Source organism: Plectropomus leopardus, chromosome 5 (assembly GCF_008729295.1).
Source record: "Plectropomus leopardus isolate mb chromosome 5, YSFRI_Pleo_2.0, whole genome shotgun sequence".
NCBI classification, from domain to species: Eukaryota; Metazoa; Chordata; class Actinopteri; order Perciformes; family Serranidae; genus Plectropomus; species Plectropomus leopardus.
The window spans coordinates 8,552,330-8,565,730 of NC_056467.1; the positions used below are offsets into that span (position 1 = coordinate 8,552,330).

Consider the following 13,401-nt stretch of genomic DNA (forward strand, 5'->3'; position numbering starts at 1 on the left):
AATCTTTGTTAAGACACTTTGAGTGCATATTCTTTCCAACACTAAAAAAATTCAAAACTTCAACTAAAAAAAAAGTAAGAAAAAGGAGAAAAGAAGGGAAAGAACTTTGTGAGAACATACCTTTTCCTTACCTTTGTGGCGTGAGCTGATATGACTTATCTCACATCCTGACCTGCATCAAGGAAAGTGAAAAAAGAAAGGGTCATTACTTTTGTTTAGGGTTGTCAGCATTAATTAATTACGATGTGATCTGGTAAGAATTAGGGGTTGACCAATATTGTTTTTTTAAGGGCTGATATCTGTCAATATTTAGAATTTGGAATATAACAAACCCTAACACAAAACTTTGTTAAAATGCCTTTCGCAAATGTTTAATCAAAACTGAAACTTTCCGCATCATATACAGAAAGACAAAGTCAAGTGACAATTTAAATACAAAATGAGTAACTGAAAATAGCTCCTTGCGGTTTTACAAAGTAAAAGGTCCTCCCATGCCAACACTTTCTTTACACTATTTAATTAAGTCAAATTAGTTTTATCAGCTATCATTAAAATAAAAACAGATACAGATAATCAATAAAATGCCAAATATCTTCCCTGATAATCAGCCAGAATGATCATCTCTCTTCTAGTAAGAATTGCTTCACTATGTCAGCATGGACATCAAAAAGGTTTTGAGATGAAACATAACTGGAATTGTACACATGTTGATTAAATATGGGATTCATTGTGAGTACCTATTGAAATTGTGTGATTAAACACAATCAAAAACAATAATCGTTTGACTGCCCTATTTTTTTTTTTTTTAGTTAGTTCCCCTGACCTGCATGCACCCTGGCAGCAATAGCCATCGTAAGTCAAAAACCTAGTTAACTGACCTGAAAGTACATACAAAAAAATAAATAAATAATCAGCCTAACTATTTAGAACAAATACTTGTCAAAACAAAGAGTGAAACCACAAACTGTCACAGTTGGTGCATTTTATTTTGATAAGTATTGACAGGAAGTGCTCCTATTTTGAACGCTCGCGGGTTTGACGGTGGTAAAACGAGCCGAAGACGGGCAGGACTTCATGGGATGGGAACATATGAGTGTGTCCCAGTGTTTCCAGCTCCTGACAGTTCACTGTGGCGGAGCAGACACGTAAAGGGACCCGCAGAGCTCATGCGGAGCAGCAGGCAGACGATCGGCGGGGACACGGAAGCGCTGTGGGGGTCTGGAGAATGGGAGCGGTGAAGTGAAAAACGGCCGAAAAGCGGACAGCCTGGATGAAAGGCACCAAAGTTACACGGAACTCAATCTGAGGAGAAAAGTAGGTAAAGTAATTAAAGTAGGACCATTAAAAAAAAAAAAAAAACTCCTTCTTCGTCTGTCAGAAAGTGTCTGATTATCATGTTAGTTTCGGACACAGAAACGCAGCAGAGGAGAGGACTGCTGTGGTCAGATCAGATTTCACGTTTGCCTCTGTGTTCAAGAAACCGCCCCTGGTGTCCCGTCTGGACTGACCAGGCTCTGGTGTGTCGTTACCGCAAATTATTCAGAAACAAGAGAGAAACTTTATGGAGTGTGCAGACTCCCGTGGATGATGCGCGCAGAGGTGGCATGTGGAGCTGTGATTGACAGCTGAAAGGGGCGGGGTTGACGTTGAAGGCGTTATTAACGGTACTTAAGTGTTATACGTCTGATCGTCTACTTGTTTTGGGGATTTTATCGGGAAAGGCTGCAGCAGAGTCCTCAGCTCGCTCCCTGATTTGCCACGTACGGCTGCAAGAAATTTGATCTGCGGAGGTGCCATGCAGTGACTGTATACCCGCCTCCTATGTTCACTTTCCTGGGCATGGCAGTGGTTCACTGAGGTAATGCGGAGGGCAATTACACATTGGTCACATTTGGTCAGTTTTACGTTACAGAATGGGGAGTAATGGAAACAGATATAAGAGAAAAAGAAGAGCTCGATAAGGGATAACTGTTAAAAGTACTGCTTTTATGATATAAACAGTGGTGAACAAAATATTTTAGTTTTAGGGCCACATTCAGGAAAAAAACTGTTTTTTGAGACTTCGAGAATTAAGTCCTACTTCTATGAGAAAAACATCATAGGCCTATTACGAGAATAAAGTCGTAGTTTTAAGAGTAATAAGTAGTAATTTTATGACAATAAAGTCGTAGTCTTACGACTTTTCTCGTAAATTTACGAGAAAAAAAGTCGTAATTTTACAAGAAAAAGTTCATAATTTTATGAGAATAAAGGTTTTATATTACGAGATTGAACTTGTAATTTCAGGAGAAAAAAGTCGTAATATTACGAGAATAAAGTCAGTTTTTACGAGAAAGGGGATATATAAATAAACATATTGTCAGCAAACTATAAAACAGGCGAGAGCACAGGCAGCCTCCATGGCAACCCCTGTCCCCGGTGTCGTGCTGTGCCACACACAGATCAACAGGTAACCTGTTGATCTGTGGTCTCGCCTGTTTTGTACTTTGCAGGCAATATGATTATTTCCTGTTTTGTAAGTACTAAGCATACAACTGGATACATTGGACTTAGATTACACTGCAAGAACTGTGTGAGAAACGGATTTGGCTTTTGTTAAATGTGGTTTCCAATCAGTCAATAAAACATATTAGCATCAGTGAAGTTAACCGATGTAAGTCAGCAGCTTTTCAGTTAAAAACACAAATCCCAAAACCAACGTTTGTGCCATAATAACCCGTTTCCACCCAGACGGCTTCAAAATAAAGGCCATGCAAGATGAAATGCCCATTAATTTTAGGTCAGTTTTAATCTCATCTCTGTAAGATCTTACACTCACAACATAACTGCTAAATCTAACTTTGCAGTGAATTAACCTGTTTTATTAGACTGTTTCATAGACAAAAGTGGTCATTATATTTAGGCAACACAGTCAGCTACACCTCCAGTGAATCTTTCATCACCTTTTTTTTCTAAAATACTGTCTCCTCTGGCTCTGCTAAAATGCACTATGTTGGATTTGATCAGCCTCCTTGCTTGAGATTATATTTATTCACCACTGTAGGCATCCCAGTGCTGCCTAATTGTTTCAAAACACTTTAGTACCATCAGTTTAATTTAAATCACTGCCTCCTCCTCAGTGTCGTGCATTAATTTGGCTTAAAAGGATTAGCGTGGCATCCATCTTCTAATTACACAGTTTTCAGCCTTCAAGATTGAAGATTAAATTAGGACAGCACGGTCTCAATGGCATGAAGAATATATCACACTGCTGGGGGATATTGAACAAATTGAGGGCTAAATGATGTTTGACATAGATGCAAATAAATGTGGGAGAACTAAGTAGATATTATGTTGCATACGTTCACTCTGCCTTGTGCTTGATTTTTTTTTTTAATGAATTGAGTTAAAGAAAAGCCAGTCAGAAAAAAAATCTTGTAAAGACTTAAGATAAGTAAACTGCTCATGGGCAATAAAAGTGGTGCTTTTATATTGGCTCTTGATGAATTAAATGATTGTGTTTACACTGATAACACACTATGGTAATTGGATTATCACAGCAGGACAGTTTGGTTAAAGTCTGCATGTAGTAGCAAACTGATAAGTTATAGTTTAAAAAAATCGCACCCTTAAAAGCAATTAATGTAAGCTGTAGGGAGGTAAATAAATAAATAAACAACTAACGGCTGATGATCCTTAGCAGGATCCCAGGAATAAAAGGTGTCAAAAGACCTCTGAAAGTGAGAAGGTGTTGGGGCGTGATTTCACAGGCTTTTGCCAATTGTCCACTCAGTGGGTTCGCGGCTCTAACTGCCGTTGTCTTTGGGTAATTGTAGTAGTTAGAATGTGTCTGATTTGAAGGCAGAGCCGGCAGCAGTTTGCTATTAGCTGAGATTTATTGGCGAGAGGTCGAGAGCAACACCTGGTGCAGAGAGCTCACAATCCTCACTGAAGCAACAGATGAAGGAAAGTCAGGAGGGAGGGACGGACCAGTGTGGTTACAAAACCACACAGAGGTGACGAGCTGCTGAGGACCAGTGTGCTAGACGTAAAAAGCGTATAACCATTTGGTTTTACTGGCTGTTTCCCATGTTTAGTCTGCACATTGCTTCTCTGTGGTTTCCCAGCAAGGCTGACCTCTTTGAGCCTTGCAGTTTGCTTGAGGTGAAACAAAACTTGTAATTGCAGAGAGGGCGGAAAACGACCTTATTATCATTTGATTTTATGACAGCCAATGATGTGATAAATACACAGAAAATGGGAATTTAAGGAACAGTATGTAGAATTTAGTGGCATCTAGTGGGGAGGATTGCACATTGCAACCAGCTGAAACTTCTGCTGTGTGCCAAGCATGAACTTCCAGTTAGGAGTTTAGGAGTCCTTCAGTGTTCAATATTCAGAAAGTTTTTGCCAGTAACTGAATTTTCTGCAATGCTTTCTTTCTCTCTAAAATAAATGGAATAGGTGATTAAAACTGGCAGAAACACTGAAAAAAGCAGCTGCACCTTACAAATCAGTGTTTTTCCGACACTTTTTGGCTCGTTGCAGAAGGGCTGCTAGCCTGGCATCTGTTAATGTTTGCTCACCCTTTTTCTCTGATAACTTAAGATCTAGAAATTCAGGAGGTTTTGTCCTGAAGCCAAATGATCCGCAGAGGTCTCTTCCTCTCCAAACAGACCAGGTGATTTAAACCGGTAAAAAGGCTGAATAAATCAGTTTTGTGTTACAAATCAGTGCTTTCAAACGCTCTTGTCGTTAAAGGGATGCTTACTACGGTGGTCAACATGAAAACATAAAAAAAACAAAAAAAAAACTAAAAAAAACAGTTGCTTTTTTCAGGTGATTACAAACCAAAGAAAACATAGTTATTATGTTATATTAAATTGCTGCCAATATATCCCCCCTAAATCCTACTCACTGGATCTTTAAGCAGTTGCTATAGAAACTGTAAGTCCAAAGTTGATTTCCAAAACAATATAAAGAATTCATTCATCAGTTTTTTTCCCCATCTGTCATTTACACATAGTTCATTCCAGGGACGGACTATTTAGCTTCTGAAGAGCTCAACCGGAAGAAATCGTGTTAAATTTTGTTCAGTGAGTGAAAGATTTGTGTATTCAGTTCAATTTGACAGTCATAAACCTCGCCCATTCCTGTTTGGTCAAAATGTGCAGCTGGAGGCACTCAGGCCTTCACTGCAAACACACACACACACACACACACACAATACCAATCTTCACTAACTACATACTCACTAATGTAAATGCACTATAGTGAACAGATTTATGAAAAGTTATATAGTATTTATATTTAAGTTAAACTACTTTATGGATAAGAAGAAAATAAAATGTCTTAATAAAGATTCAAAAAACATGGCAGTAAACAAACTGTTGCTGAGCGAGTGAATCACTGAAATCATTCAGTTGATTTCATCATAAACTCCTTCACTGAAAGAAACACTGCACAGAGGTGATCAGCTCTGTCTGAGTAGACTTTGAGCCATTGTAATCAGCCTGCATACGGTGACTTGCAAGTACTACGTAGTCATGTAACCTCATCCTCTTATGTAAGCCAACATAAATAACTGTAACCCCTGTGAGATATGCCTGATAACAGCCGTATCCTGGGTCTCTTAGTACATTATTACTGCATACCCCAAAAAGAGTCAGAATTTAAAACAAATGTCAATTTTTAAGGATTAACGAGAAATATTATTATATTTCTCTTGCAACAACGTACCAACTTGAATTTTTTTGAGAGGCTGGATTTGCCCATAAGCAATACTTTTAAACTTTGAAACCTTTAAATTTTGAGCTTTCTGGGTGAATTTTGAATAGCAGTACTCTCAGTAATATCCTGTTTATTGTCATTCATGAATAAATTCTGTAAAACCCTTGGTTGCTTCTCTCATATGAAATCTGCTGTGTCATGCCTGGGGCCACTTGACCATGACTGATCATTTCTACCTGTTACACAACTCTTAACCTCTGTACAATATGCAAGTGTTTGCGTGTGTGTGTGTGTGTACATATGTGCTTGAGTTGAACTGGGTGAGCTCTGCTCAGCTCTCATTTATACACAGAGGGACAAAAACAGCTTCAGCAACGCCTGAAAAAAGGTATGATAGGTGGTCAGGAAATTTCTTTGAGGATTTTATTGCCATTTTAATTCACTTATTCTATAATTGTATTTACTGTATATTACTTCTTTATGAATGTTTGATTAACTTTGTGCTTCAAATTATTGATATATACTTTACTTTTTAATTGCCAGGCTTTGTTTTATTTATTTATTTTTCACATTGAAGCTTTCTTTTCTGCTATTATTTCAGATGCAGTGGCTTTAGTATTTGACCTTATGGCAGTAAAATGATCAGAATGATTATTTTTTCATCTTAATGCACTGAAGTCTCAAGGATTTGCTCAGCAGGTTTCAGTTTTCCTAATTTTAAGATAGAACAGAGATATTTTAAGGGCCTTGATTTAGAGTACACTCAAATTTTTATTTTTCCAACCATGCATACTCATTCTAGTGAGTAAACTAAGAAAGTGCAAATGAACTCTTTGATCAAAGAAATTAGGTCACACCCATTGGGAAGCCAAGAGGGAGGGAAATTAGGGCTACTCAAGTTGCACAAATAAAAGCTTTAAGGTTTTTTTTTCCACAAAGCTTAACAAATACCTTGAAGATGGTGTTTGAGCAGGAACAGCTCCTCTGATTTCTAAAGTTTGGACAAGGTGTACTGATTGGATCTGGTGACTGTGGTAATGCATCTTTCTCAGATGGTGATTGTAGCTTGAAAGGTGATTTGAACATAATAAAAAGTGGCTTTTTTTAGAGAAAACCTTTCTAAGCTCCATGGGAGTGGCATGTTAAAAATGTCTCAAAGGTAAATAATTCTTTCTCCAGGGCATAATGGCACTCCTCCTGTGGCTCGGCCTATTGCTACTGGCCTCCGTCCAGTCCAGTACGGTTAAGAACTGCTACCCGGGCTGCCATTGTGAGGTGGAAAGCTTTGGCCTGTTCAACAGCTTCAGCCTGACCAGGGTGGACTGTCGAGGGCTGGGACCGGGCACCACCATGCCCATCCCCATCCCATTGGACACTGCCCACCTAGACCTGTCCTCCAACGCCATGGGCCCGCTCGGTGACACCATGTTGGCTGGTCCAGGCTACACCACCCTGATTAGCTTGGACCTGAGCAGCAACTTCATAACAACGGTCAGTGGTTGGAGGAAAACAAGTACAGATTTTTTGGTCTAAAATGAGCTCATGTAAGCTGTGAATGAAAAAGTTCTGAATGGATTTACAGTCAACAAAATATGTCCCTCCCTTATTCAATACACTCACACAGGTTTTGGTGCTACAGTGTTACATATTTAGACATAACTTGCGGCTAATGTTATCCAATGCTTGCTAACTTTAGATCTTTACTGAGTACTATTTAGTTACTGTATTGTTTGGTTCACCACCACAGCTCTCATTTACAGTGTTTTTAGTTGTGGAAAGAAGAGGAAAAAAATCTGTACAAACATGCAAACATTTTACAAATAAACATTTTAACTGTTTTATCAAGAAAGATAAGAAAATAATGAAGACCATAACTATACTTTTTTTTAAAAGTAAAAGTTTCCGTACTATGACCTAACAAGACAAGACAAGTGCATTTTTAATGACATAAAAAGTTACCCTGTCACACACATATGTCAATAAATACAAAACTTGTATTGTTTTATTTCATTGTATCTTTAACCCTTAAAATATTACCTAGTAACTGATTAACTCTTCAAATGTTTTCTTTTTCTCTTTATCCCCTCCTTGCCTTCACACCATCAGGTAACACCCAATGCTTTGTCCAAGCTGCGTTACCTGGAGACTCTAGATCTGAGCCACAACAACCTGGACCACCTCTCCCCGAGCTGCTTCTCCGGCCTCCCTCTGGCTGAAGTTGACCTCAGTCACAACAGCTTCCGAGAGTTTGACTTGGACGTGTTCACTACCAAAATTAATGGTGAACCTGTCAGCGTGGATCTGTCTCATAACAAGCTCGTGTCAGTCTCCACAACTTTGCATGGAAGAGTGCTACACATTCAAAGCTTAAATCTATCAGCAAACTGGCTGTCAAGTGTACCGAGGCTGGCGGGACTCCCGCTGAGGTACCTCAATCTGGATGGTAACCCTATCACACACATCAAGGAGGGTGCATTTGCGCAGCTGAAAGATCTGGTTTATTTATCTGCTAGTGGCCTCCATGAGCTCCAGGAGATTGAGCCGTACAGCTTCAAGGGCCTCCAGAGCCTGCAGGTTCTGGATCTCTCAAACAATGCCAAGCTCAAGACTCTGAGCCCTGCAGTTTTCAGCGGACTAGACTCCCTGCAAGAGCTGAATTTGTCTGGCTCCGGTGTGGTGTCTTTGCCAAATAACATGCTGACCCACCTGCCCAGTATTAAGAGTATTACACTGGGACGAAACATCCACTGCTGGAGGACCCAGAAACAGGGGCAGTTTCACCGGCAGCTGGGTCAAGTCCAACACAACGAGGTGCTGAACTGTAATGTGGAGGGCATTGTGTTGTGAAACAGTGCCTGTGGAAATGGACCATTTCTTATGGGCTCAATCAGAAGTGCTTGTTGGATGTGCCAATAGCTTCCGAAACTGCTTCAGCCCTAAACCTTTCAAGTGTCTGTTAACACTTGATTTCCAACATGGGCGGACAACATGTCCCACAAACAAGTTCTGACAGAGTATACCCGGCCCTTACAAATCCTGATGCCAGAGCTGTGCCTTAACTGCTTTGATATGCAAAACACCTTTGTGTTACTTTGACTTAGTAACCTTATTTCCAAGGTGAACTTTTGGAATATGTCTTAAGGGTTTAAAGTAACCCTGATGAAATCTTGATATAAGTATCATAAACGCTGTTTCTCAAAAAAAATGGCCAAATGTGCAGCATTCCTCATAGATGAGTTTTTTTTCCATATCTTAACTTGCAGCCTAAAAGCTGTAGAGAACATTCATAAATCTAAAACTTTTAGTAATATTTTGTCAATTTTACTTCATTTAAAGTAGGCTCATATTTAGAGTTATTTGCACTTATTCCAGTTGTGGTATTTTCCTTTAATAATGCACTCAAACATGGCCTAAATGTCATCCAGTGTAATACAAAACTTTCTATGCATTGCTCATACTACCCACACTGAAGAATATTTTACTGTTTACCACTAAGATTTTTTATTTGACTTTGAATGTGATGCTTTGTTGGAACGATTAAAGGGAGGATTTAGTTTTTTAGAGTTAAATGAGAAGATTCATACCACTCTGTTCAAGCTTTAGGTAGAAGATGATGAGCTCAGACCAGCACAAAGACTGGAAATGGTGAAACAGCTAGTCTGACTCTGTCCAAAGAAAATCTAAAGCTCACAAATTAACACATTGTATTTTTTACAGATTCTGTACAAATAAAACAAACTTTAACTTGTCAACCCTAGGAAATATTATCAATTTTTTTGAAAATGAAAAGCTATTTCAGAGAAAAGCAGATAGGGTCTACAAAATTTTAAAGATATGTCCATCCTCCCAGTTAATGAGTATCATTTTTGCATGTGCCCGAGGCACAACGTTTAGCCTGTAATTCACAAAACCAGCCTGAAAATGAAGTTAATTTTAAACGACTGTGAGTCTGTGGAGGACAGCCAGCACGACTGTCGGACCCTTGTAGGACCTGGTTGATGCCACACTATGATTGGCCCGTCTGTTTTATAGGGGCGGGACTAAGTAAAGGTTCAATTTGGGGGATTTTGTGACCTTCAGACAGAACCATGCTGGCTGTCTCCCTCAGTTTTCAGTCTTAATGATTAACTTGGCCAAACAGCTGCTGGCTTTAACTTTGTATTTAACCATACAGACACAAGAGTGGTATTAATCATTTTATCTAACTCTTTACAAGAAAGCTAATGTGCGCATTTCCCAAAAATATCGAACCGTACAATGGAAGTACCAGATTTGTTTTTATTTAGCATGGTCTGTGGTGGAAACATACAGTAACACCTGTAACTGTGAGGATCTTTTCTTGTTTCATCCACAAAATGACCATTTCATTACTTGAATTTTTTCCTGTGTCCACCAGCCCCAATCTGACATCCATTATGTTTGGACCGTCATAATGACACTTTTGGTGTACACTTTGCAAATTAGGTCAGCAGCCTTTGACACGGCGTTCTATGTTTTGACTGTTTGACATTACACAATGGGAGTACAAAAACTGTGACCACGTTGACCGGGAGTTCGTTGTGAATCAAGATGCTTGTTTGGAACAGATTTGACCAGTGAAGTATGAAAGCTTTCACATAATTGGTAATGAAGTGATGCCGCTTTCTGTTGATGTTTAAACACAGAGCTGCACTGTGCTGTCATGTGTAATGTCATCTCGCCATTCCTGTGGTGTTTCTGTGGGCCTAAGAGGACGATCAGCCTCAAGACTGCATACGAGGGTTTTTGAATGTCAGCAATCTGTGAAGAGTGTTTTGATTTTAAAATTTAAAAAAAATTGTTAAGTGTTAAAAATTCATCTTTTCAGTTGGTTAATTGAAAGTCAGATGAGCTTGTAAAAGTTTATATTTGTATGTATGTAACTATATTGTACATAATTTGATATAATCATATGTGTAATAAATTGACTGCTAACTCTTTGAATGACTGTTGTTTGTTCTGTGTTACATGAAAACAGCAACAATTGTCAGGTGTGCCAGCAAAGGAGCGCAAACACACAAAACCACATGCAACAAGATTGTGTCATTGTCGACACTTTATATAACTTTTTGCTAGAAATCCTGTTTTTCAAAGCAGTGTGTGATTTGTCTCTATGCGTGGGACTGACTCATAGCAGGGTGTGTCCCTCTGCAGGACAAGAGGACAGCTTAGATCTCAACAGTTTGCCTACACAGCACTTTCTTCACACTTTTTACAACTCAGCAACATGTTGCATATAAAACTGTTTTTTTGGTGCTTTATTTACTTGGAAGTGTCCTGCTACACAGACACATACACACACTTGTGGTCTTGAATGGACCTTAAAAGACACTGAAGTGGGCAGACATGCCAGGACTTGGCAGGATACTATGCTACACTGGGCTGGTAACCTGCCAAAAAGGTGACTGGGAAGGAGACGAGCAGAGAAAAGGAGAAAGGGGGAGAAAGCCGGGTTTCTGTCATAGCAGCTTACAGATCGTCTGTGTGTGTCTGGCACTGAGTTTTTTGTCCTGTGAGACAGAGAAGACATTATGCCCTCTTTTCTGTGACACATCTTCTAAACTCTGAGACACCCAGAAAGAGCCAAAATAAGGCTGACTAAAGCAAGGGATTTTCACAGAATTCACCATAGTCGTGCTGTAGATGTTACAACCTGAGCACTGAGTGTAGGAATGCAGAGGATCTTTGAAAATCAAAATCTCTCCAGTTGTCTTATATTTGAGTCTTTCAGTGCTTATGCATGTATGAATGTGACTCTTTCTCTACACGTTGGTGGGGGGCTGCTTAAGAGCCCTTTGACCCCATTGAAGAAAACACTTCCAGATGTTTTTGCTCTTTTTTTTTGTCCATCTCCTGAAGCGTCAGCATGTTGACACCGAAGGCACCAAACATCCATCAGAGACATTCAGTAGCACTGAGAAAACTGCTCACTACAACACTGTGAAATTGCCAAGACATTCAGGGAATGCAACAGCACAACAAATCAGCAGATCAAGAGTGGGGGATTTTTCTTTGCCTTTGGTCCCTCTATTGTAGCTCATTATGTCTGGACATAAAGTCTGGTTTGAATTGTGAAATTTCATTGGACAAGAGCTTGATCAGGTCACAAGTTTATTTACATCTCAGTTTGCTCCTAACAATGTCCCTTTGTTGAGTCTGGGTCGTGCACAGATGTGCTGAGCAGCAGCGCAAATGTGTCGACATGCAAACTGCATTATACATCACAGACCAGCTGGCTGACAAAAAAGACGTTCTGTACATGTGTCTACTTTTCTTCAGAGAAAACAGCACAACACAAGTTGACAAAACACAAGTTGTAGAAGCACCTTTAATGAAATTTCAAAGCTAGCAGAGGTGAAGAGACTTTTCTCAGAGCTGGAATCAATAGAGATCTTGATAGAAATGTTGACATTTCTGTTTGACACTGAAAAACAAACCCTGCAATGCCGTTTAATTGCAATATGCTGTTGACACTACGCTGACAGAAAGTTAATTTCCCATGAAAGTAAAGAAACAGACGCATTCAAATGCATCCACAGTGCACTGACAATGTGGACGCTTTGTGTTTGATCTCCTTGTGACATCTTGCTTTGGTGGAACTAATGCACAACACAGTCACAAGAGCGCAAGAGACCTTTTCAGGTGGATAAAGCCCAACAGACACTGGATCAATAGAGACCTTCAGTCATCTGACAACTACAAATAAAAAAAAAACTTTTTGGATGTTCATCATATCTGCACGTGCCTATGGTGTAATCACTACCAAAGAAACAGCAGTTCACATTTATACAAGTTTGAACAAGATAGATTTCTTGCCTCACCCGTTACTGAATAAAAGTGGCATCATTTACCTGTTTTTCTTGTTCCTCTTTTGTTTTCCAACAACAAAAAGAGAATTTTCAACAAAATTACTTTAATTTCACCAAAACTACTTAATTTGGGCTTGCTGCTTGTATTATGGCGGTGTGGAACATGTGAGCAAAGAAATCAAAAGGTAATCACTTGCGTCTCTGCAGTGGTCTGGCTCTGAGACGTAATTACTTCAAAGCAGGGGGAAGCTTTGAACTGTGTATAATTAATTCAGGCAAGCAGAACTAGGGTGTCTTTATTAAGTGCTCTATTCTTGCTTGAACAACTATCAAACAAATGTAATTTGACCTTCCCCGGATAGATCCTCTGGAGGATCAAGCTATCCAAGCAGCTATAATTCACTTTGCTTCAACAATGAGCCCATACTGCTCCGAACACTGCAAGGTTTTGCTTTTCACTCCCACAGGACGCTCAAACCAAAGAATGTGTTTTTACGAGCAAGTTTCTAAAGCATTTCTTTTGAATATAAAAGTATATAATTGTTTTTTTTTTTAACTTGAAAATAACCTGTTTATGGATTTCCAGAGGTGCTGAAGCAGATTTTTCACCTTACAACAGTAATACTGACATATTGATGCTCCGAATGCCCTCTGACTTGTCATGCTGCTATAGACACCAAGGCACTGTGTCAGCGTACTGCAGCTCAGCACAAAGGTTTTGTTTTTCAGACAAACAAAAGATCAGCTGAACTTGTCACAGGCCACAAAGATTTGCTTGTTTTTCTCAAGAGCCACTAAAGCTGTTGAAGTTTGTACCACTGTACTGTGCATTTGGTAAAATAACAATTACATTTAATAAAAATGC

General features: G+C 39.3%; 1 protein-coding gene across 5 annotated transcripts; it reads left to right on the forward strand.

The window, feature by feature from the left end:
• The first annotated feature begins 1,030 nt into the window (after positions 1-1,030).
• tsku (tsukushi small leucine rich proteoglycan homolog (Xenopus laevis)) lies at positions 1,031-10,671 on the forward strand. Of its 5 annotated transcripts, none has more exons than XM_042487109.1 (3): positions 1,031-1,318; positions 6,889-7,200; positions 7,816-10,671. In XM_042487109.1, the coding sequence occupies exons 2-3, from the start codon at positions 6,895-6,897 to the stop codon at positions 8,554-8,556; spliced, it is 1,047 nt and encodes a 348-aa protein (XP_042343043.1). In that variant the 5' UTR covers positions 1,031-1,318; positions 6,889-6,894; the 3' UTR covers positions 8,557-10,671. The 5 variants fall into 5 exon arrangements, with proteins under 5 accessions (XP_042343043.1, XP_042343040.1, XP_042343041.1 ...); XM_042487106.1 differs by having other exon boundaries at positions 1,031-1,314; XM_042487107.1 differs by lacking the exon at positions 1,031-1,318 and adding an exon at positions 1,718-1,858.
• Positions 10,672-13,401: the final 2,730 nt, after the last annotated feature.

Coding starts and splice junctions, on each gene's coding strand:
- tsku (XM_042487109.1), top strand. CDS start 6,895: ATGGCACTCCTCCTGTGGCTCGGCCTATTGCTACTGGCCTCCGTCCAG. Junction 7,201..7,815: donor GCAGCAACTTCATAACAACG/GTCAGTGGTTGG, acceptor TCACACCATCAG/GTAACACCCAATGCTTTGTC.